The sequence below is a fragment of the Sciurus vulgaris genome (assembly GCF_902686455.1).
Source record: "Sciurus vulgaris genome assembly, chromosome: 10".
Lineage (NCBI taxonomy): Eukaryota > Metazoa > Chordata > Mammalia > Rodentia > Sciuridae > Sciurus > Sciurus vulgaris.
In genome coordinates, this window is record NC_136470.1 from 87810874 (window position 1) to 87833693 (window position 22820).

The 22820-nt window shown below is 40.5% G+C and overlaps 1 protein-coding gene across 11 annotated transcripts in view; it reads right to left on the reverse strand.

Moving 5' to 3' along the window:
* Positions 1-4890: 4890 nt before the first annotated feature.
* MAP3K13 (mitogen-activated protein kinase kinase kinase 13) overlaps positions 4891-22820 on the reverse strand; it is a 182404-nt gene continuing 164474 nt past the window's right edge. For 10 of the 11 annotated variants that reach the window (XM_079100603.1, XM_079100600.1, XM_079100604.1 and 7 more), the window contains 6 exons: positions 21636-21752; positions 20840-20977; positions 12266-13052; positions 9487-9557; positions 8272-8569; positions 4891-7361 (listed from right to left, as the gene is read on the reverse strand). In XM_079100603.1, the coding sequence (XP_078956729.1) occupies positions 7260-7361; positions 8272-8569; positions 9487-9557; positions 12266-13052; positions 20840-20977; positions 21636-21752 (1513 nt within the window). In that variant the 3' untranslated portion in view covers positions 4891-7259. The remainder of the gene's footprint in view (positions 7362-8271; positions 8570-9486; positions 9558-12265; positions 13053-20839; positions 20978-21635; positions 21753-22820) is intronic. The other variant, XR_013757269.1, reaches the window with a different exon arrangement.

The following is a 22820-nucleotide window of genomic DNA, read 5'->3' on the forward strand; positions in this document are numbered from 1 at the left end:
GTCTGTTGGATTTGCCTCTTGCCCACTCCTGGGCTGTCTTGGGAGAAGTTGTTGGTTGTCCTTGTCCAGAGTACCTCTTGAAAAATGATAGGCTGTGTGACAGCTGTTCTGTTAAGTTCTGTTATTAGGATCATTGCTGACTTGTGAACCCATATTGCTGACATGACTTTCCACCTGCTATTAGTCTCTTGAGATGTTTCTTCTGTATTTTTTTTTTTTTGCTGCTGATCTACCTCTTCCATGAGCCAAGGGAAATTGCCTAAGACTTCCACATGTAGCGCAAATGCTTGGTGATTTTTGTGATGCTCTTATGTCATATCTCCTCATGGTTGTATGTCCTGACAATTATGCTGACTACAGTCAGACTATTAAATATGAATGGAGCAGATTTTATGTTATGGATCTGTTGTAGAGAAATCTTTATCTGGACAGGGCCAGGCCCTTGAGTTACCTGATTGAAATGTCCATCTGTACATTATCTAATATGTCCTTTCAGTTGGGAATCCCTTCTACCTCCTTCTGCTTGGAGAATGGATTCAGTACGCTAGGCTATTAGCCAATATACCTGCGAATGTTTTTCATTTTGTTATTTGTTGAGAAAAACTGATAAGTAGTTGTGTTTTTTTAATTCAAAGAGGAAACATTGGTCTCATGACTTGGTTATGTTATAATTATTTAAAGCTGTCATTGCTTCCTATAGCTGCAGTTTGGATTGGCAGGGACCTGCATTATTGCCTCTAAGGACAAATGGCCCTTGGCATTGAACTGACCAGCTCTGCAATATTGTATCCTCATCATAATTTATCAGAATTGCTACTCTTGGGCATCATCCATTGTTTTTTTTTTTTTTTTTTGTTTTTGTTTTTAATTTGGATTGGCTAAGAATCTTGCCAAGGCTTTCATCTGAGCCTCTTTTTCTACATGAATTCTTTGGAACTTACATTCCATAGGAAGAATGGATTCCCAAGTAGTGTTTTTTGGACATGGTATGATCTTTTCACAGCAGACTTCACTTTCAAGAATGTGCTGCTTTTTTTAAAAAAAGGCTTGAAAGTGAGTTGAGGTGAGGAGGAGGCCTATCTGGACTTCGTAATCAGTGGCTTTTAGTGTTGGGGAATAAAGGGAGGGAAGAGCCAGGACATTTTCCACACTGTTGCAAACGTGTTCTTTGCCCCTTTTCAGATCTTTGCCTCTTTCCATCTGTCTCCTTCCTGCATGATTTTGCAACAATGTGCCTTATCAGTTTACAAGTAAAGTACTTATGAGTTTACAAGTAAAGTGATTTACCAAATAAATGGATATAAATGTTCTGTAATAAATAAATGGACCTAAATCTTTGTTATACATGTTGCTTTTAACTGCCTTTACCAGTGGGAATTGGGTGTTCCCAAATGGTGTTTAGCTTTCCAGTATCACCAGGCCTCGCACAAAATGATTCCAGATTCCCGTTTTCCTTTCTCCACTCATGTTATAGTAGGGTCACTAGTAACAGAAGACCCTGCAGGTGGGGCAGCAGAATAGCACAGGGAAGAAGCAGAGTGCCTGTCTAGGCTTTTACAGAAAACTCAAGAAGAGACTAGCAAAAATGATGGCTATAGCCTCCTTTGGTGCTTGTTACTGAAACCCAAGAGTCACAGAAACCGACTTTTCCCCATCTATTTTTCTTGGCTGCAGAAAACCTATTCATGTAAAGTCTTTTATTTTCAGAGGTTCTGACAAATACTGAGACATTTGTTAAGACAACTTATAGGATACAAACAGTACCTTTAGGAAAAGAAAGGACCAGAAAACAGTGAAGTACACTTTTTGTTTAATTTCATGCATTTGTTTGCTTTGATAGTCATTCTTGTTCCATTGCTGTTCAATACAAAGAGGGAGCCAGCATCAGAAAACAACACAGGGAGCAGGGGAATGGACAGTGCAGATGACCGCAGGGGAGACATGAGGGAATTCATTTTGAGATCTAACCACAAAAAATTCATTTGCTCCAAAATAGTAGTAATTCAAATTATTGTAATAAGGAACCTTCCTACTTCCAGAGTCTGGGATGTAGTTACTCTGGAGGTGGAGAGCCACTGGGGTGATATGGTCGATGGGACATCTCCCTAACAGCTTGCATGTCCTGGCTGGGGTTCCCTCTGGCTTGCAACCATCGGAGGACCATGGTCACTGGACAGCAGCCTGAGGCCAGGAGCCAGTGATCCCCTGAGTGCTGTGAAGTGGCTCTGGGCAGGCTTGTGATTCTGCTGGAAGCTTCCTTATAGTGGCCTTGCCATCTGTTTGGGGTTTGGCTTTGTGTGAAATCCTGCCATCATGCCTTGGCCACATAATGGTTAACCAAAGCCTTAAGCCAATTACTTTTCCTGCTTCTCAGAGCTGCAATTTCAGAGCTCCCCTTTTCTGCCACCTGTCCCTGAGTAATACTCCAGGTTCCACAAGGGTCCTCCACTTAGCAGCTTCATCCATTCCAATTTGCAGTATCAGTTGTAACATGCAAATAAGCAGACTAGTGATTCTAATGGGCCAATCTCTAAGGTGGGAAACATTGGTGGTGTGACATTTGTTCTATGAAATCAGCAAAGAAAAACCTTGCTGCCTGGAAAGGCACTAAATTCATACTGACAGTATAAGACATGTCTTGAAAAGAATGTCACATTAGTCTCATAGTATCTTGGAAGGAAGCAAGTAACCAGGACTTAGAGAACATTAACTTCCTGTTTATAGAAGGTGAAGGAGGAACATGTTCATTCAATAATTAAATGATTGAATTAAGAGACATTTGGAAGTTGATCCATCAGTGATTGGTGAATATTCAAGTGGAATTGTGGTCCAAAAGGGCAGCGAGTAGAAGTGAGTGGCATTTTCCCTGTCTTGGTACTGCTCCTGCCCTCCTCAGGTGGGATCCAGAAAGAAAACACTGATGTAAACCTGTTCTTCCATCAGGGCAAACTTAAGAGCTCAAACCACCTTTCAGAAATAATGATGAGTTTAAAGCTGGGATAGTAAACAAATTTCCCTTTGTACACCAGTTCCAATCTAGTGGTAATTGTTGCTCCAAGTGCTATGTTGTGAGTGGTTTTGAGACTATGTAGACTTAGTAGGAAAGAACACGGTGCTCCGTAAGTAATGCTGTCTTCAGTGTTTAGGATGGAGGTGGAGGATGGTGGTATATGGTGGTGTTCTGGTATCTGGGTTAGTGGGAAAATGAGACATACCATACTGTTCTGTGCAGTAGGACAGGAATGCCTTGGATTCCAAATATTCTGTTCTGTTCTGGAGAATTAAGTTCTTGGAAGTTCAAGTAGGAATGTTTTAAGGAAAAATTGAGACATAAAGCCATGAAGAAAAAAAAGTAAAGCATCTGATTAATGAGAATGTATTCACGAAGAGGGTGCCAGTGCCCCATGATGGAGGAGGGCATTTAAACCTGATAGGCTAGTGCCAGGGAAATCCAAAACCATCACATTTAGGGTAAGACAGAAGAACAACTTAGCACAAGAAGACCTGACGTAAATGTCCAGAACTTATTAAATCCTACTAAAAATGATCTCAATCCTAGAAGGATGAATTTGTTGACACTAAATTTTAAAGTATTTGAACTTCAAGTAGGCCATCCCAAATCAGCTTAAGACAGTGAGTTAGCATCTTCAGTTTCTGGGTGGGAGCTCCCCACAGTCTTGCAAACAGGTCTAAACTTGAATGGTTGTAAGATCCACTATAATTTCAAAGTGGATGTGGGCTACTCAGTCCTGCTAACCAATTTTAAGAGAAATTGGTATTTGAGGACTTGATCTAGAAAAAAAATGGAAATTAAAACCAAATGCTCATCTGCAATATAAATTGAAACTCATCTTGAAGTGAGCTGAACATGGATCCTCAACCCGGCCCAAGGGGTTTAAACTTTCAATTGTGAGGAAGCTTGAAGTCATAGTCCCGTGAGGTTCCTTGAAGCCCAACTCAGGCTGATAGGACCAAAGAATAAGCTCTTGATTCAACTCTCTTCCAACGACTATGGAGCTGTTCTCAAGGAAACATCAATTCAAGATTTTCACAAGTCAGGCAATGAAGGACAAGGCAGTTCCCTTTTAACTTTTCTTTTTTTGAGGTGCTAGGGATTGAATTCAGGACATCACATCTGTTGGGCAAGTGTTCTACTACTGAGCTACATCCCCGCCCTCCCTTTTAACCTTGACTAAGGACACCATTCTTTTCTGAAACCTCTAGTCAATTCTACTCAAAAGATATTCAATGAGGACTTTATTAAAATCTTGACTAGTGAATGTCTGAAGATTCAAGGCTATCTACTTCCCTAACATGCTCATAATAGTAAACCAAGATAAGTTGGCATTAGTATGACAGATAGCCAAGATAAGAATTCAAAAAATTGCTCAAAATTATGAGGCATCAGGGATGGGTTTTCTAGGAAGACCATCACTGAAAAGTATACGACAAATGTTGACCTTCATATTTCTCTGTTGCCACTAAAAGTGGGTAAAAACCTGAACAAACAAGTGTGGATATATTTGTTGAACAGAAGCAGGATACTGTTGTAGCATCCTTTATTCCAAGGAGCAATGAACCACAAAGATTCAAAGTGCAGGGGAATCTGAAGTCAGAGAATGCAAAATAGCATCTTTCAGGGTACTTTTCTAAGCCCCATATCCTCTATGTGACTTGGCCTCCTTGAATTTCTTTAGTTTCATTATGGGATGACATCATGGCTAGGAAATATAAATATATATTTCTTCTTTTAGTCTTCCTGCTACTCCCATTTAGGAGAGAAGGTTGATTTTGTGGGCTCTGGCAGGAAGGAGATTACAAACCATGTTGTCGATTCTTGAAATTAATCCATGAGTCCTACAAACTTTTTAGGTTTGTTCCTCTTGGGGGCATTAAATAATTCTTTTTGCTTCTAATGCGGTCCCATGATTTTATTTCTTAAGAAATTTGAGAAAGTTTACAGTTTTGAACAATTTGTCCACCCTCTGTCATCTGCCCACCAGGAACTTTCACGATGGAGTCAAAATCACACTATGTCCATTTGGCTTTGGGGCAGAATGTGCATCTTCAGCAGATCCTCGTACACAGAAAATTAGGGACACAACTATGGTGAGTACCAGGGAGCTCCTAAGTGGCAGTCCCTTGTTCACACCGTCATTAAAATCATAAAATCCATAGTGATTCATGGTTAGCAATAAACACAATCATTGTGCTACATCATAAACTGCACCTTCTGATCAACAGAAAATAAGAATGATAATATTATAAAATAAAATAACAATGATAATGCCATAACTTAAGATCTTTCATGTAGTCCAGCTACAGAATTTATACAAAAATGGAATAATTTAATGCAAACAATACTGCTTTCTGTATAAGTTAAACATTTTCTTTCATCCTACTTAGAACTACAAATTATAGATACTAAATTTTAAATCAGTTTCTCGACAAAGTGTAAACAAATGGAGGGATCAAACAAACAAAAGGAACTGCTCTAAATTCTCTCCTGCCTTTCATTTTTGGCTGATGCAATCACTGGAACCCAGAGGAGGGTACCATTTTCTTCTGCATTGGAAATGGTTTAGTATTTGCAGGTCTTTCCTAACATCCAACATGACATACTATCAGAGGGTCTAGAGCAAGTGTAAGCTTTTTTGGAGTCAGAGACAGGAATTAGGTCAACATTTATTTGTATATAAAATTCTAGATAAAATTTTCCTTAAAGCCAAGGTACCATGAAGTACCTTTTGATGCTTTTCAGAACCCATGTCTCTGGAGACAGGAAAAACCTCAAGCTTTTGATAATGTAAAATCTTTCCAATTCCCTGCTCATAATCAGTTTTTCTTTCCATGAATTTCCAAATTCAATTAATCAAAACTGCACTGATTTAGCATGAAGTAAAATATATTTTATAAGTAGCATGTAACAAAAATGCTACTGTGGTAGAAAAGGGGTTGCTTTTTGCAAGTTGCTTATTTTACCTTTATTCTATCAATGACGGCCAGTTACTAAAGCTTCCAGGATAGAATGGGTTAATGAATAAAAACAAGGGGATGGTTTGGGATTGGACGCTGGACAGACACACACACACACACACACACACACACACACACACACACACACACACACACATCCTAGCTGCCTTCAAAGTCTATTCTCCTGTTTGAATCAATATGATTCTAGCAGACAAACCACCTGGTTCTAGAGAGGGGTGGTTCCATCTTCTCCATATAGCTGAACTGACCTTCCTGAGAACGTGCTTTCATAGATTCCACATCTGCTTTCCTAACATTGCTGTAAATGTTCTTTCTCTCTCATCCTGTTCTCCTCAGCAACTCCTCCCTTTTTCCTAAAGGAAGTGGTCAACAGGTAGAAAGGAAAAAAGCTATAGGAAAATGGCACTTGAGTCTGAAAGATCAACACATTGGTCAAGGTAATACATTTGCCAAGGTAATGACAATGACAGTATTTAAAAGGGAAGTATTTGCCAGGGACAAGGTGTGATGCTATCTGTAAGCCTCACTACCAAATGCTGCTTAAAGTTTAAAAAAATGAAGTCAGTTTCCATGTACAGTTTTGTTTGTTTATCTCCTCCTAGAGGAAGCACATGCCTTTAATATCTCTGGTCACCCAACTTTTCTAGGTCATTTCCATCACCCACCTGGACAAGCTGGTTGAACTTAATGTGGTGTGTTCACAGGTTACCTGGAATTGCGCTTTCCTTTGCTGTTCTTTGTGTTCTAAAATGCTCAATATGTCTTGCTCTGGCTCTTCTTCAGTCACTTATGGCCAAAAGACCTGGTCCCCTGTTCAAGCAGCAATAATACCTCCTGGCCCCAAATAGTCCCAAGTATGTTGCTCTTAAAGTCCTCTTCTTTCTTTTCCTTTTCTTTCTCTGTTTTTTGCAAGAAATTATTGTCTCTCTGTATATCATATATAGTTCACTCTTTACAGTACAAAGTGTTAAAATGTTCAACAAAAATAAATATCAATGTTACAGTAGCTAGAATATTCAATAAAATAGATCCCTGCCATTCTTGATTGAAATGTTCAGTGAGACTTAATTTCATTTGGATATTTTTTTCCAGAGATTTGCAAAGTCTCATGTTCCTGTTATTGCAGCTCATTTCTAGGGGTAGTACAGATGGGGCAGTTCTCTTCCCAGACAAAAAGCAGGAAGAGAAAGGGAGGAATCTAGGGGTGTGGAGGATTTGAAACACCAGCACATCATGAGATCTTCAGGATGGGTGTTCCTTCATTACCAGGTAGCAGAGCTGTAGTGTTTATTGGTCCTAACTGTGGCATCAGAACACTCTCCATCTGAAGAGTCACAGTCTGAGTCTTCGAACTGCAGAGGGTTCTGCAAAGTCAAGACAAGGTAAAACTCAGTTCATTTCTACAATTTCTCAGTGAGCACAGGTTGAACATCTTCCCCAAGACACGTACTATGTTGGATAAGGGGCTACAAAGACAAATGAGACCAGGTCCTGTCCTTGTGGGACTTATGGGGGAAAGAGACATATAAAGTTGATAATGACGATGGCGAGGCCAATTGTAACAGACCTCCACACCTTCCATTTAGGTGGTATTTCTAAGTTACAGGCACTGTTGTTAAGTGCTTTACATCTGTTAATTTATCTAATGCTCACAGCATCCCAGAGAGAGATCATATCTCATAGATATGACACATAGCTAGGTAGATAGATACTATTATCCCCACTTTACAGATAAGAAAACTGACTTTCAGAGAGGGTTAGTAACTTGGCCATGGTCTAACGGTAAGTGGGAAGGCTGGGATTTGCTTTTAGACAGTATGATGCCTCCCTCTCTCTTCCTGCTTTTTGTCTGGGAAGAGAACTGCTCCATTTTTACTACCCCTTTTAGCCATGATGCTAGTCTGTCCCTCCAATTGCAGAACTGTATATGAAATAAAGTATTACATGTGCTGTGACAGTATCTCCCAGGGAGAATGGGAACTGGAGGGATAAGGCTCAGTTCCTTAACCAGGTTGGGAGATGGAGCAGAAAGGGGGTGAGGTTTGAGCTAAATCTTGAAATGAAGGGTTCCTGAGCAGTTTAGTGTTTATGCCTCATTTGGGAAAACCTGGCCTCATTTCTGGGAGCTCGGTTACATTGAGCTTCTACCTCATGGAGGCAGCCGTCACATTTTATATACTAAATGGAAACTGTAAAGGCCCTAAGAACTTGAGCACATCCTAACCCAAAGGAACCAAGAGGGGAAGCGAGATGAGAGAAGGGAGTGGCGTCTACCTCGTAGCCACGCTCCTCCACACACAGCTTGCCCAGGGACATCTGCGTCTTCACGCGGCGCACAGCACACTCCTTGTCGGAGAGCCCATCCGAGTGGGAGGATATCTCAATGGGGATCTCCGGCGTCTGGGATAGCAGATCGTCCAGCTTCTCTGCCAGGTGGTCTTCAAGTTTATCAGCTAACTCATCAGGACTGTTTGAGTGGTCGCTAGTATTTCCCTCCTCTCCGTCAGACACAGAGAAATTCTCAGAGCTAAAGGTGGAATATGACTGGCAGCTGCTAATGCAGCGATGAGGCCTAGAAGCAGGGAGAACCACAGGAACTTAATCACAGGAGCAACTACTTCCCTTTTCTTATCTGTCAATCAGTCTTGATGAGAGATAATCTAGTTTATTTTTGCCATCCCTGAGGAAGACTAAAAACCGAGATAGGTACCATTTAATTTTAAAGCAATAGGGAGGCACTAAGGACTGAATATGTCTGCCCCAATACTCTCTTCCCTCATCTCTTCTCTTTGCCACATGAGGACACAGCAAGAAGGTAGGTGGCTGCAAGCTTGGAAGAGTGCCCTCACTACCAACTCAATCAGCTGTTACCTTGATCCCAGAGTTCAGAATTGTGAGAAATAAATTTCAGTTGTTTAAGCCACCCAGTCTGTGATTTTATTATCGCAGCCTGAGCAGACTAATACAGGGAGGTCCACTAGGAACCAATAAATTTAACCTCGAAGAGCATGGCCATCCCTCCCACTGTCCTCTCTATTGTAATGGTGATCTGTATTTACGTTCATGGTCTTCAAGTTCCTTTGAAATGAATTCTGATGAACTAGGATCTACTGTGCACAGGTAACTTTCAAAATATGGCAATGGAAGAACATGAGAACATGAACATAATGAGTTCGAGTTTCCCTATGAGGCGTCTGTCAAGATGACCTGTGGTTGCCAGGCATGGTGGCACACGCCTGTAATCCCAGCAGTTTAGGAGGCTGAGGCAGGGAGGATTGCGAGTTCAAAGCCAGACTCAGCAACTCAGGGAGACCCTGTCTCTAAATAAAATATTAAAAAGGGCTGGGGATGTAGCTCAGGGCCCCTGGGTTCAATTTCCAACACACACACACACACACATAAAAGTGACCTATGGCTGAATAGCGAAATTCAACCAACTCAAGGTTTGCCCCCTTACATTGAAAGCAATCATTGGTGTGTTGGTTTTACCTCTGTCTTCGTGGAAATTCAACTTCACTATCTACTTCCCCTTCCTCTTCTTCGGAGGAATCATCTCCACTCTGAGGAGAATAAGGAAAAAAGGCTTTTATTTATTTTGGCATCTCTCTCTCTTCCCCATGCCCTGTACCACCAGTAAAAGATTTCATTGTCATCAAAAACATTTGGTAGTAGTTGGCTGGATCTTTTTTTTTTGCGATTGAACCCAGGGCCTTGTGCTTCCAAGGCAAGCACTCTACCAACTGAGCAATATCCCCAGCCCAGTTGGCTGGATCTTTAAACATATGTATTCTTATTCATTTAGTAACTTGTCCTGGGTGCCCAAGGTGACAGGTCCTGCCCTAGATGTGGAGAACATATAGTATTGAATAGAAATTTATCTTTGCCCTCAGGGAGGAGAAGCCTCCAAGAGTGCAGCCAGAGGAGGATGATGGAAGGGAACCAGAAGAGGAGGCCATGGATTTGTGGGCTGGCTCATTGTCATAAGCAGTTCCAAGCTTTGTCACTGAGGTTCCCCAAGAAGTGATCTTTTACTTCTTCAAAGCCCAACAACCACTTTTTCCTCTTATATATAATCACTTTTATATTACAGTTACACTAAGACATACATTATTTGTATTCCTCACTCCAATCCAATGTGGCATTCAAAATAGATGTTCATCACTATCATATATATATTATTATTCATCAAATTTTTTTCAGAAAGGTGGGGACTCAGGAAGTAAATCAGTGATAGAATGCATGCTTAGCATATGAGATGCTCTGGTTTTGTTCTCTGGCATCAAACTAAATGGATGGATGGATGGATGGATAGATAGATAGATAGATAGATAGATAGGTAGACAGATAGATAGATAGATAGATAGATAGATAGATAGATAGATAGATAGAAAGTGTTTCATGCATTTTTATTGAGTGAGCATATTGGCAGGGATAAGACAGCTCTGTTTGGGACACTGGAGGCCCTGTGACTGCTGGGCTTTGTGGTCTACCTGGAAGGCTGGGTAAGTATTCTAACTGAAAAGGTAAATTTTCCTTTCCAGGGAAAATCTTATCTGACATCAAGGGCAGAAAAGCAGCCACACTTAGGAACAACCATGCTCAGCGATGTGACACACTGGACTATGTAATCTTTTGTAAGCTGGGTGACTGGGTCCAAGTCATACCAAAAATTGAGGATAATTTACCTTTTAAAAAGTCAGTTCTAAAATCCTATGACTTACTCATTTGTATTCTGGTATGGAGTTATCCTGACTGCTGAGATAGGCAGTGCACCCTGGAATCCCTGTGGAGTGGATCTCAGTTAGAGGAGGGGCTGCTCTGTGGGAGTGTGGTGCAAATGAGGACAAATGCTCAAGGTGCATGTGTCCTGGGCCTGCACTCCCACAGAGCGCTTCCAAATGGCATCAGGGTGGTTCAAAGGTCACGTCATTTGTGGGAGACTGGGAAATGGAATGACTGTCAAAGGGATGGGATTTCTTTTTCAGAGGGATGAAAATGTTAAAATTGGTTGTGGTGGTGGTTGCAGAAATCGGTGGAGAAAAACCATTAAACCGTACACTTGAAATGGAAAGACTGTATGGTGTGTGAGTTAATTTTACCAAAAAAATACATGTAACTCCCATAGGTGTGGGGGAGTGGGGAACGGATCAGCCTGAATCAACTGCACCTCCTGAAAACACAGTTTTATCCCAGGAACGCTTCATTAGTAGCAGCAACACATGTGTGGGAAGAATAGTTCTGAGACAATGGCCCCCAAGTTCGACCTCCTCAAAACATACTCATTTACATTTTGGATGCTGTCATTCCTTTAACTAAATACACGATGAACAGTGCTGAGATGAAACAATTCTTAGAAAGTGTTCTAGACACTTTTCCACTTTTCATACGTAATCTTTAAAACACACACACACACACACACACACACACACACAAGCAAGATGAGTGGGCAATTTTGGAAGGTTATTATGTTCTAGGCTGTATTCTAAATATTTCCTATGTATTAATTCATTTAATCCTCACATTAACCAATGAGGCAGAGGCCATTATTAGGCTTGCTTTATAGACAGGCAAACTGAGACAGTGGAAGAGCCTGGCTTTGAACTATGATCTCCCAAGTTCATGGTGTTAACCACTATAGTAGACTTCTTCCTAGCTAATAAACCCCAGGCAGCCAGCAGGAAGAAACAAATTTCAATGATTAGTTAGCTCATTTTAGTTATTAATTAAGGAAATATTTTCCAAAATATACTACAAAAAAAGCTACTTCCATGGGGGATTAATAGATGCTATTTTTAGAACATGGTATGGTCCAATAGTTGAGGAAACTGCTGAATTACAAAAACTTACCACAATTTCTTAAAACCTGTGGTGATGTATACTAGGAACCTCCAAGAATGGACTGAGAATACTGTTTCTCAAATTTAATTTTATAATTCAATCCTTTCTTCTTCCAACATTCTTCAAGAGTAGAGTTCTAGGGTAGAGGTTTCCAAACTATTTTGATTACATATCCCTGATAGATGCTTATCCATGAGTTATACACATTTGAATCAGTCCCTAGTTCAATAGACTTCAAAGTATCCTCCCCAATCCATCATTTAAGCAGTATGGAAAGAAAGTATTTAAAATAAAAGAAACTTCTATTTATGCTTTTGTTGTCCTTTTCCAAAATGTATGCTTTGGATGTATGTTTTATGATGTGCATAATATGATAGGATCTGACACTCTGAAGGCAGTGACACAGACTGCTCTTGTCATTACACCTTACCTTCTGAAGAGGCCTTGTTTTTCGAGGTAGCACTGGGGGGGTGACATGGTGAGGGGTGCCAAGGGATGACGCAGACCCACAGCTGTTGAATTCATTTTCTCCCATTTTCTCAGAACCCTGGACGTTTTCTGAGAGGGGATCATGTGCTGGTGACTTGGAAAGGTTGGGGCTCCTCCCCACTGGCCCTGTGGTGGGTACATCTAAAGACCCACACTGTTCTGGCCTGCATTGGAGGCAGGGGTCATAAGGGTCAGCCTGACAGCAGCCCCAGGGGCCGGCCTGGCCTTGGTCGGGCTCAGGACTTCTCCGGCAATCTGCTGCCATGGCTGTGGAGATGAGGTCAGGGCTAGAGCCAGGCATCTGTCTTTGAGCATGGTTGCTGAGGGGGCTCCGCAGGGCTGCTGCTGGGCCAAAATACCTCAGGTTGTTGGCGCAGGTTGCAATGTCCTGTCCGTGCATCCCGAGTCTGGAATGGTGACTCTGAGACAGGGCAGGAGGGGGTTGCTGGTATTGCTGCTGCAGAGGGTGATGGTGATGGAGAGAAGGGTGCTGGGATGGAGCCTGATGGAGGTAAGAGGGATGGGGTGAATTTTCCTGGGCTGGTTGGTTTTTTAAGATTGCTGCAAAGTCACTATGGCTGCCTCTACTATTCCCCCGGCGGTGGCGTGGTTTGCTCCGATATCGGCTCTTGCTGCTTGAGGTGGACATTTTGGGACTTCCAGACAAAGGGGATGCAGTGGGAGCCACCTCTGTACTGGGGATACCTTCTGATCTCAACAGATCTGGCCTAGGAGAAAAGGACAGGTTTAGTTTTAGACACAAAAACACATTCAAGTTTGGGGAAATGTACCCCGAGCTCTAAAGTATGCTCTTTGAATCAGCAGTCCCATGTACAGGAACTCATCCATTGGATGTAATGGTATGCACAAAGATATATGTTTGATGATGTTATATTATCATATTATTTAAAATATAAAAACTTGGATACAACTTAAATGTTCACATATAGAGGATTTCCTTTATTCTGCCTAGATTTCATTCTGTGTCTTCCTAACCTAGGTAGTCAATCCTCTTAAAATCATAATTCTACTCTACAGTGCTCTTGATCACTTCCTCATGATCCTATGTGTGTACTGGTACCAGAGTGCCAAAGTATGGGCTTGTGTGTGTACACCCTGGAATCTGTCCCTTGATGGAGTTGGTCAGATCCCTCAGGGGACCATATGGAAAGAAGTCTGGTACCAGAGAAAGGAAACCTCAGGTTAATTAGGCCAGAGGCTGAATTCAAGGAGCCTAGACATGATCTCTTTTTTTAAAAATTTGTTCTAATTAGTTATACATGACAGTAGAATGCACTTTGATACATCATATATAGAAGGAGTATAATTTCTTATTCTTCTGGGTTGTATATGATGTAGAAACCCACCAGTCACATAGATATATGTGTATGTAGGAAAATAATGTCTGATTCATTCTACTATCCTTCCTACCCCCATACCCCATTTTCCCTCTCTTCACTCCCCTCTACCTAATCTAAAATAACTCAATTCTTCCCTAGCCCCACCCCACTTATTGTGAATTAGCATCTGCATATCAGAAAGTACATGTGGCCTTTGGTTTTTTGGGTTGGCTTATTTTGCTTAGCATGATATTCTCCAGCTCTATCCACTTACCAGCAAATGTCATAATTTCATTATTCTTTAAGGCTGAGTATATAATATCAGTCCTTAAACTATATTACAGAGCCACAGTAATAAAAACGGCATGGTATTGGCACCAAAACAGACATGTAGACCAATGGTACAGAATGGAACACAGACAAACCCATATAAGTACAGATATCTCATACTAGACAAAGGCACCAAAAATATTCACTGGAGAAAAGATAACCCATCCAACAAATGGTGCTGGGAAAATTGGAAATCCACGTGTAACAAAATGAAATCAAACCTCTATCTTTCACCCTGCATGAAACTCAACTTCAAGTAGATCAAAGACTTAGGCACTAGAACAGAGATCCTGGAACTAACAGAAGAAAAGGTAGGCCCAAATCTTCACCATGTTGGCCTAGGATCTGACTTCCTTAACAAGATTCCTGAAGTGCAAGAGGTTAAATCAAGAGTTAATAAATTAGATGGATTAAAACTAAAAAGCTTCTTTTCAGCAAAAGAAACAATCAAAAACATGAAGATAGAGCCTACAAAATGGGAGAAAATCTTTACCACATGCACCTCAGATACAACATTAATCTCCAGGATATATAAAATACTAAAAAAAACTTAATACCAAAAATATAAATAACCCAATCAATAAATGGGCTAAGAAACTGAACAGACACTTCACAGAAGATACACAAAATAAAAAAATATGAAAAAAATGTTCAACGTCTTTAGCAATTAGAGAAATGCAAATCAAAACTACCCTAAGATTTCAGCTCACTCCTGTAAGAATGGAAATTATCAAGAATACAAGCAATAATAAATGTTGGCGAGGTGTGGGGGTTAAAGGTACACTCATACATTGCTGGTAGGAATGCAAATTGGTGTAACCACTATGGAAAGCAGTATGGCAATTCCTCAGAAAACTTGGAAATGGATCCACCATTTGACCCAGCTATCCCACTCCTCAGTTTATACCCAAAGAACTTAAAATCAGCATACTACAGTGATGCAACCACATCAATGTTCATAGTAGCTCAACTCACAATAGCTAAACTATGGAACCAATGTAGGTGCCCTTCAAGATGAATGGATTTTAAAAATGTGGTAGACATGGTTTCTTAAGGAGTTGGAATTATGTTCTATCTTCCTATGAAAAAGGATTCTTATTTATAGTAGGTACTCAATCAATTTTAGGAAGGAAAGGGTCAGAGAAAGGAGAAATGGTAGAGAGCCCATTTTGAGCAGAAGAAGCAAGAAAAGGGCTGGTGGGAAGTGATACTGTCATTCTACTTTAATCCTAATGGAAAAAGGTTCTCTTTCATTTCCAAGTTCCCACTGGGCCAGTAGTGCAAGAGGCCTGAAGATAAATCCTGCCCACACTGATTCCAACGTCCATAGGTAAACAACAAATGGTTCCTGGGCTAATGAACTGACTCAAATCAGAGACTCTAGGATTACCAGAAAGTACCACCACTTCCTTCCTCCCTCACCTGTCTTTGGGACCAGACAGACACAAATCAGTAGGAGATTTTAGAAATGGAGAGTCCAAACATTTATATATATATATATATATATATATATATATATAATTCTCTCAAACGAATTATTATGAGAAACCACTTTATAAAATGGATATAATAGGCCTGGTTGAAAGAGGGTGGGCAGAAACCCCTCCCTACAGGGCTCCCCTACCTTGTCCTTCCTACCCCTGCAGTAGCCTCTGAGACACCTCTTAAGCTGTTGGGTGTCCTGGAAATTGCCAGGAAGCCACAGATATAGTCCTGCCTCTGCCATATATGATGAGAAACCCAAAGTCATCCAAAGTTGCTCAAGGTCTTAGCCTGCTAGTGATAGAATTCAGATGAGTGAGCAGTGTGTCCTAGTGTTCAGCCTGGCTTATTGGACAGAGTACAAACTTGATGGTACATATAAATTTCTTGAGGAGCTTGTTAAAATGAACTTTTTCTTTCAGTGGGTCTGGGTGGGGCCTAAGAACTTGTACTGCTACAAGGCTGTCAGATGGGCTACACTGACAACCTCACTAGGCACAGCCAGAGCTCACAGGGCATTAGTAGGCATTGAGCAGTAGGAGATGGACTTTTCTCTTTTTCCAGGAAAAGTACAAAGCTGATCTTAGCCTTTGATTGTATGTATTGCTAGTTTATGATAAGGTAAGTAGGGTACTTATTGGCATCAGGTCTGCTATTTTGCTGCCGCCATTATTTTCCCTGCCCCACACCATTTTACAACCTAGATTGCTAGCCTGTGAACTTCCTAGTCAAAAGATATTTGTTCAGATTGTTAGCCCGTGAACCTCCTCGCCAGCCACTGGTCCATTGTTATTAGCCCACGAAATTCCATTACTTAAGAATAGCTCCACTAAGGTACACTCATACATTGCTGGTGGGGCTGCAAATTAGTGCAGTCACTCTGGAAAGCAGTGTGGAGATTCCTTAGAAAACTTGGAATGGACCCTCCATTTGACCCAGCTATCCCACTCCTTGGCCCATACCCAAAGGACTTAAAATCAGCATACTACAGAGATACAGCCACATCAATGTTCATAGCTGCTCAATTCCAATAGCCAGACTGTGGAACCAACCTATATGCCCTTCAATTGATGAGTGGATAAAGAAACTGTGGTATATACATACAATGGAATATTACTCAGCCATAAAGAATGACAAAATTATGGCATTTGCAGACAAATGGATGAAATTGGAGAATATCATGCTAAGTGAGATAAGCCAATCTCAAAAAGCCGAAGGACAAATGATATCGCTAATAAGTGGATGATGACACATAATGGGGGGAGGGAGGGGTTAGTGTTAGGGTTAGAGTTAGGGTTAAGGAGGGGGGCAAGTGTGGAGGAAGGAAGCACTGTATAGAGGGAAAAGAGGGGTGGGAGGGGTGGGGGGAAGGGAAAAAATAACAGAATGAATCAAACAACATTACTCTATGTAAATTTATGATTACACAAATGGTATGCCTTTACACCATGTACAAACAGAGAAACATCATGTATCCCATTTGTTTATAATAAAAAAATAAAATAAAAGAATAGCTCCACTGCCTTTCTTTCTCTCTCTCCCCTCCTCACTCTTACTCTCCCTCTCTCATTTTCTCTCTCTCTCTCTCACCCTGCAGGCAGACACTCTGCCTGTCCACTCTTGTGTATGTTCTCACATCTGCAGTGGTTTCTGGGTGCTTTCAGTACTGGGGTCTATCAAAAGCTTTCTGTCCCAGGGTTAGAAACTGAGGTCCAGCTGACTAACTTTGTACTGCAGAAAGTATTTGGACTGAAGAGGTTCTGAGTCTTTTTATGAGATAAGAGAGCCCTCCCAGGGTGGAGGCATCTACTCACAGGGTAACTGGCTATGGTGGTATTTAAAGGAGAGTTGAAGTGAAAGTAGCCAAAGTCAGGGGGAGGCTGCTCTTACTGAAGCTGGCAGTGGAAAAACAGCCTTGTTACCCTGCTTCACAGTTTGCAAAGCACTTTACAATATATAAAGTGCCTGGTTCCTACTATTACAATGTCCATTTTATAAATAAGGGCATTGAGGATCAGAGGTGACTTAACTTGTGCTCATCATAAAACAGAACTCATAACTTGAACCCAAGGTCTTTGATTCCAAGGCATAGCTCCCATCTCAAGCTTCCTACTAGTATATATTTAGAGCATCTTTTTGGACAATTTTCACTTGGGACAGTCTCAGAGGATCTAAAATTGAAGTCAACATTCCTTTAGTCCCTAACTAAACATGAACTGAAACCTAGATTTAAGGATGGTGAGTGGTTTCTCCTCTCTGATTTCCTCATAGGTCACTGAGCTTCTGATTTGGCAATCACAGGATGCTCCCAATAATTTGAAATTTTAATTATTTGAGGGGCAGTCTCAGTGGACAGTGTGATACTCTGCAAGTTGCCTTCCTGCTGTTCTGCTCATTTACTCACCAAGCAGATCCTGGGGGTGTTAAATATTTTCCAAGTCAATATAAAAGTAAACATGGAACTCAACCAAGAGTGGATCAGAGACTCAGGCACTAGAACAGAGACCCTGTGACTACTAGAGGAAAAAGTAGGCCCAGATCTTCACCATGTTGCCCTAGGATTTTACTTCCTTAACAAGACTCCTAAAGTGCAAGAAGTTAAATCAAGAATGGGATGGATTCAAACTAAAAAGCTTCTTCTCAGCAAAAGAAACAATACCATGAAGAGAGAGCCTACAGAATGGGAGAAAACCTTTACCACATGCACCTCAGATAAAGCATTAATCTCTAGGATATATAAAGAACTCAAAAATTTTAACACCCAAAAAATAAATAACCCAGTCAATAAATGGGCTAAGGAACTGAACAGACACTTCTCAGAGGAAGAAATACAATCGATCAACAAACACGAAAAAATGTTCAACATCTCTAGCAATTAGAAAAATGCAAATCAAGAGGGAAAAGAGGGGTGGGAGGGGTGGGGGGAAGGGAAAAATAACAGAATGAATCAAACAACATTGCCCTATGTAAATTTATGATTACACAAATGGTATGCCTTGACTCCATGTACAAATAGAGAAACAACATGTATCCCACTTGTTTAAATAATAAACAAAAAAAAAAAAAAGAAAAAAAAAGAAAAAATGCAAATCAAAACTACCCTAAGGTTTTATCTCACTCCAATCAGAATGGCAAGCAATAATAAATGTTGGCAAGATGGGGGGAAAGGGTACTCTCATTCATTGTTGGTGGTAATGCAAACTGGTGCAACCATTATGGAAAGCGGTATGGAGATTCCTCAGAAAACTTGGAATGGAACCACCATTTGACCCAGTTATCCTACTCCTCAGTTTATCCCCAAAGAACATAAAATCAACATACTACAGTGATGCAGCCACATCAATGTCTATAGCAACTCAACTTACAATAGCTAAACTACAGAAACAACCTAGATGTCCATCAACAGATTAATGGATAAAGAAAATGTGATATATACATACATATATATATATATGATAGAATATTACTCAGCTTTAAAGAAGAATGAAATCATGGCATTTGTAGGTAAATGGATTGGGCTGGAGACAATCATGCTAAGCAAAATAAGCCAAATGGAGAATATCAAAGGCTGAATGTTTTCTCTGATATGCAGATGCTAATTCACAATGGGGGCAGGGGGATAGGGAAGAATAGCAAAAATAGCATTACTTTATATTAGGCAGAGGGGAGTGAAGGGAGGGGAAGGGGCATGGGGGTAGGAAGGATAGTAGAGTGAAACAGACATTATTACCTCATGTACATATATGACTGCATGACTGATATGATCTTACAATATGACTAATCAGAAAAATGAGAAATTACACCCCATTTATATATGATCTATCAAAATGTATAAATGCATTCTATTGTCATGTACAACTAATTAGAACAAATAAAAACAATTTTTAAAAAGGTAACCATGGGTTCATATTTTTGAAAGTTAAGGGTTGGGGAGCACTTCCCTATATGCGAGAGACCCTGGGTTCAATCCCCAGCACCACAATGAAACAGAGAATTTAAATAGTCCTATTTTCTCCTATCCCCAACACACTCCTTGGTTGTAAAACTATAGGCAGAACCACGGCAGTAGGTAGACTTTGTCCTTTGTTAGCACAAGAAAAGAAATAATGACCCTGGGTTGTGCCAGGTGCCACCTGAAGAGTTTCTTCCAATTTGACCAGAAGATAGTCAGAGGCAATAAGTAAACGCAAAACTGGACTTAATCCATGTTGTTGTTACTCATTAATAACTTAGACTGACATTAGTCCTGCTGTGGTAGAACAGCCATCATTCTGACAGGCTTAAAATAATTCCTGGCTTATGTTTTCTCATTACCTTTATTCTTACTGCATTTACTTCAAATCTTCCTATTGAGTCTACACCCCAAGCTTAGGAACATTTCTTTCCTTTACATTAACTTATCTAGGACAGAGTCAATTCTCTGTTATTTGGGAATTTTAAGGCTCCACAGAGTTTGGCAATAAAAAAAGGAGTAAAAAAGTATGCCTTGTTTTTTTTTTTTGGTTGTGGGGATTGAACCCAGGGTCTCATGCATCTAAGCATGTAGATTAAGATTAAACTAATAGGGGCTGGCGTTGTAGCTCAGAGCACTTACCTCACATGTGTGAGGCCCTGAGTTTGATCCTCACACCACAAAAAGATAAATATATAAAATAAAGGTATTGTGTCCACCTACAACTAAAAAAAAAGAGACTAAACTAATAAAAGGCAAATGTGTTATAAAAATTGGAAAGGATGATTTTTTTAACTATTCAAAATGCTATTTTTTGAACACCTGAAAGGTGATTTCACATTATATAAACTTCACAAAAATCCTATGTAGGGTTAGAATGAGGGGGATAATATGGTTAGATATAGGTAATGAGCAAAGCACCTGCCTTTGTTTTTGGTATCGAGTTATTACATTATTAAAAAGAACTAACTTAATGTATAAATAAAAGTAGGCCATGCTTGAAGCATTGTGTTATAAATAAAGAATTATGATTAACTGAATTCTGTGTTCTAGGGGCCATAAAAACTAAAAGAAATCCCATGAGCTATAATCATACCTTTTACCCATAGGGTTGGAAGAGGCTGAATGGCATGGCTCAAGTCAGAGAGCGGACGAAGCAGGGCTGGGATTTGAACCTGGGCTGCCTAGTCCCCACTGTATCTCTCTCCTCTGTTTAGTACTATGTCTCCAAAAGTAAAAACTAGATTTCTAGAGTCTAAGTCGTTCTCTTTCCCCTTCCTATTCTGTTTTATCTAAAGCCAAGTGTGCTATCAATGAGTTACAGAAGCTGCCACATCTACCATACTCTGAGTGTGTGCTTTTGGGGATATCCTCCCATTTCTCTGAATGTCAAGTGGGAATGATGTCTCACCGCTTGGTCTGCACCCCAGGTTTGTGGGGCACACCCTTCCTTTTCATGAGTTTCTCCATGGCATTGGGGTGGATTATTGGACGGACAGGGTGTCGTTTGTAGGTCCCTGGATACTTCTTTTCTACGGCTTGTTCTCGCCTGTAGGATGAAAGAAAAAGACACACAGCAGTCAGGGCAGACAAAAGATGGGCAGAGTGTTTTCACATGCAGCTCTATCCAGAGTTCTGGCCACACTTAACAGGTAAAGGCTATTTGAATAACAAGGCTAATGATTATAATAAAAATGAAGATACTAAATTCAAATTAACCTGATGTGAACTTCTGCTGTTCAGCTCACAGACTTAGCTGCTGCCTTTCTCTTCCTTAATACAACACAATGGCCAAAGTTCTTATTTTTAGTAGTTGCCGCTCTGGTCAGGACCCCAGGGGTTTCTGGCCATGATTAGGAATATCTTGAAGTATTTTCAGCAACCACTTTACTTCCCCAGGGGCAGTAAGCTCCCACTTAATCACACCGAGTTCTTGAAATGAAGGTGCACACCCTCTGAACCACGCACTAGAGTGACGTATAAAAAACGCCAGTCCAGGTCACCTTTCCTTTAACCAGCTCTGCACCAACTTCACTTATCTGTTTGCCTGATCAGTCCAGAGACCTAGACATAGCACTTCCTTGAGGAATGTTGGGTGAATGAATAAAATATCTTCCAATTCTAAGTGGCAGCAACATGCAAGAGTAGTAATTTCTGTTGATTGACAGACTAAAATCAGTAAGGCCCTTCTCTGCCGGAATACATACTTAATGAGCTCCTTCTCCCGCATTTCCAGCTGCAGCATGATGGCACTTAGTTCCATGTATAAATTATTAGCTCGCTCAAGTTTTCTTTCATAATGTTCACGAATATCCAAAGCATGTCTATCAAAGGAAACACAGGATCAGTGAGGCCAACTAACTTTGGGGAGAACAAAGTTCAGCTCTAACGAAATGCACTGCACAGTTTACTTCAAAAGCATATGCCCAAGGACACTATTTTTAAAGCTCCCTTGTTTGAACAATGACTCAGATAAGAAAGTGGAAGATGGGAAAATCCAAGCTTTCTAGTTTGTTTATCCCTAGGGGCCCATCCAGCTGGATAAAAAACCAGGAGGGGGCTGGGGTTATAGCTCAGTGGTAGAACACTTGCCTAACGTGTGAGGCACTGGGTTAGATCCTCAGTATCACATATAAATAAATAAAATAAAGGTATGTGTCCATCTACAACAAAAAATATTAAAAAAAAAAGGAAAGAAAAGAAAACCAGGAGGGCCACAGATAAAATCAGAATATAATTTGTAGCCTTTATTCGGCACTAGAATATAGTATAATATACCTATACATTAATGGAAATATGAATTTAAAGCCAACTTCATAATCATTTATTTGTACTTATTCATGGCACAGATTCCACCTTTGTTGCTTTGGTCTAAATGTTTGGTATCCTCCCATTCATACATTAAAACCTTCCCTCCACAGTGATGGTAGTAGGCCTCTTGGAGATGCTGAGATCATGAGGGTAGAGCCTCATTTATGAGATTAGTGCCCTTATAAATGAAGCTTGAGGGAATCCTTTCATCCTTCTATCATGCAGACACAGAAAAGGTGCCACCTATGAGGAACAGATCTTCACCAGACACTGAATTTGCTGGTGCCTGGATCTTGGACTTCCTCACCGCCAGAACTATATGCAATACATTTCATTTGTTTATAAACTACCACATCTAGGGTAGTTTTTTTTTATAGCAGTCTACTATCTTAAGACAGTGGCTGTGCATGAGGCCAGGGACTAAATCTTATAATTATCTGGCCTTCCATGGAACCTAGGATGGTGGCTGAATGAACAAATAGCAGTGCTCAGAGATTCTTTGTTGAAGAAAATCACAAAGAAGGATAATGGAGGAAAGGATTAAAAAAATAGATATAAAGGAGAGCTATATAGAGGGTAAA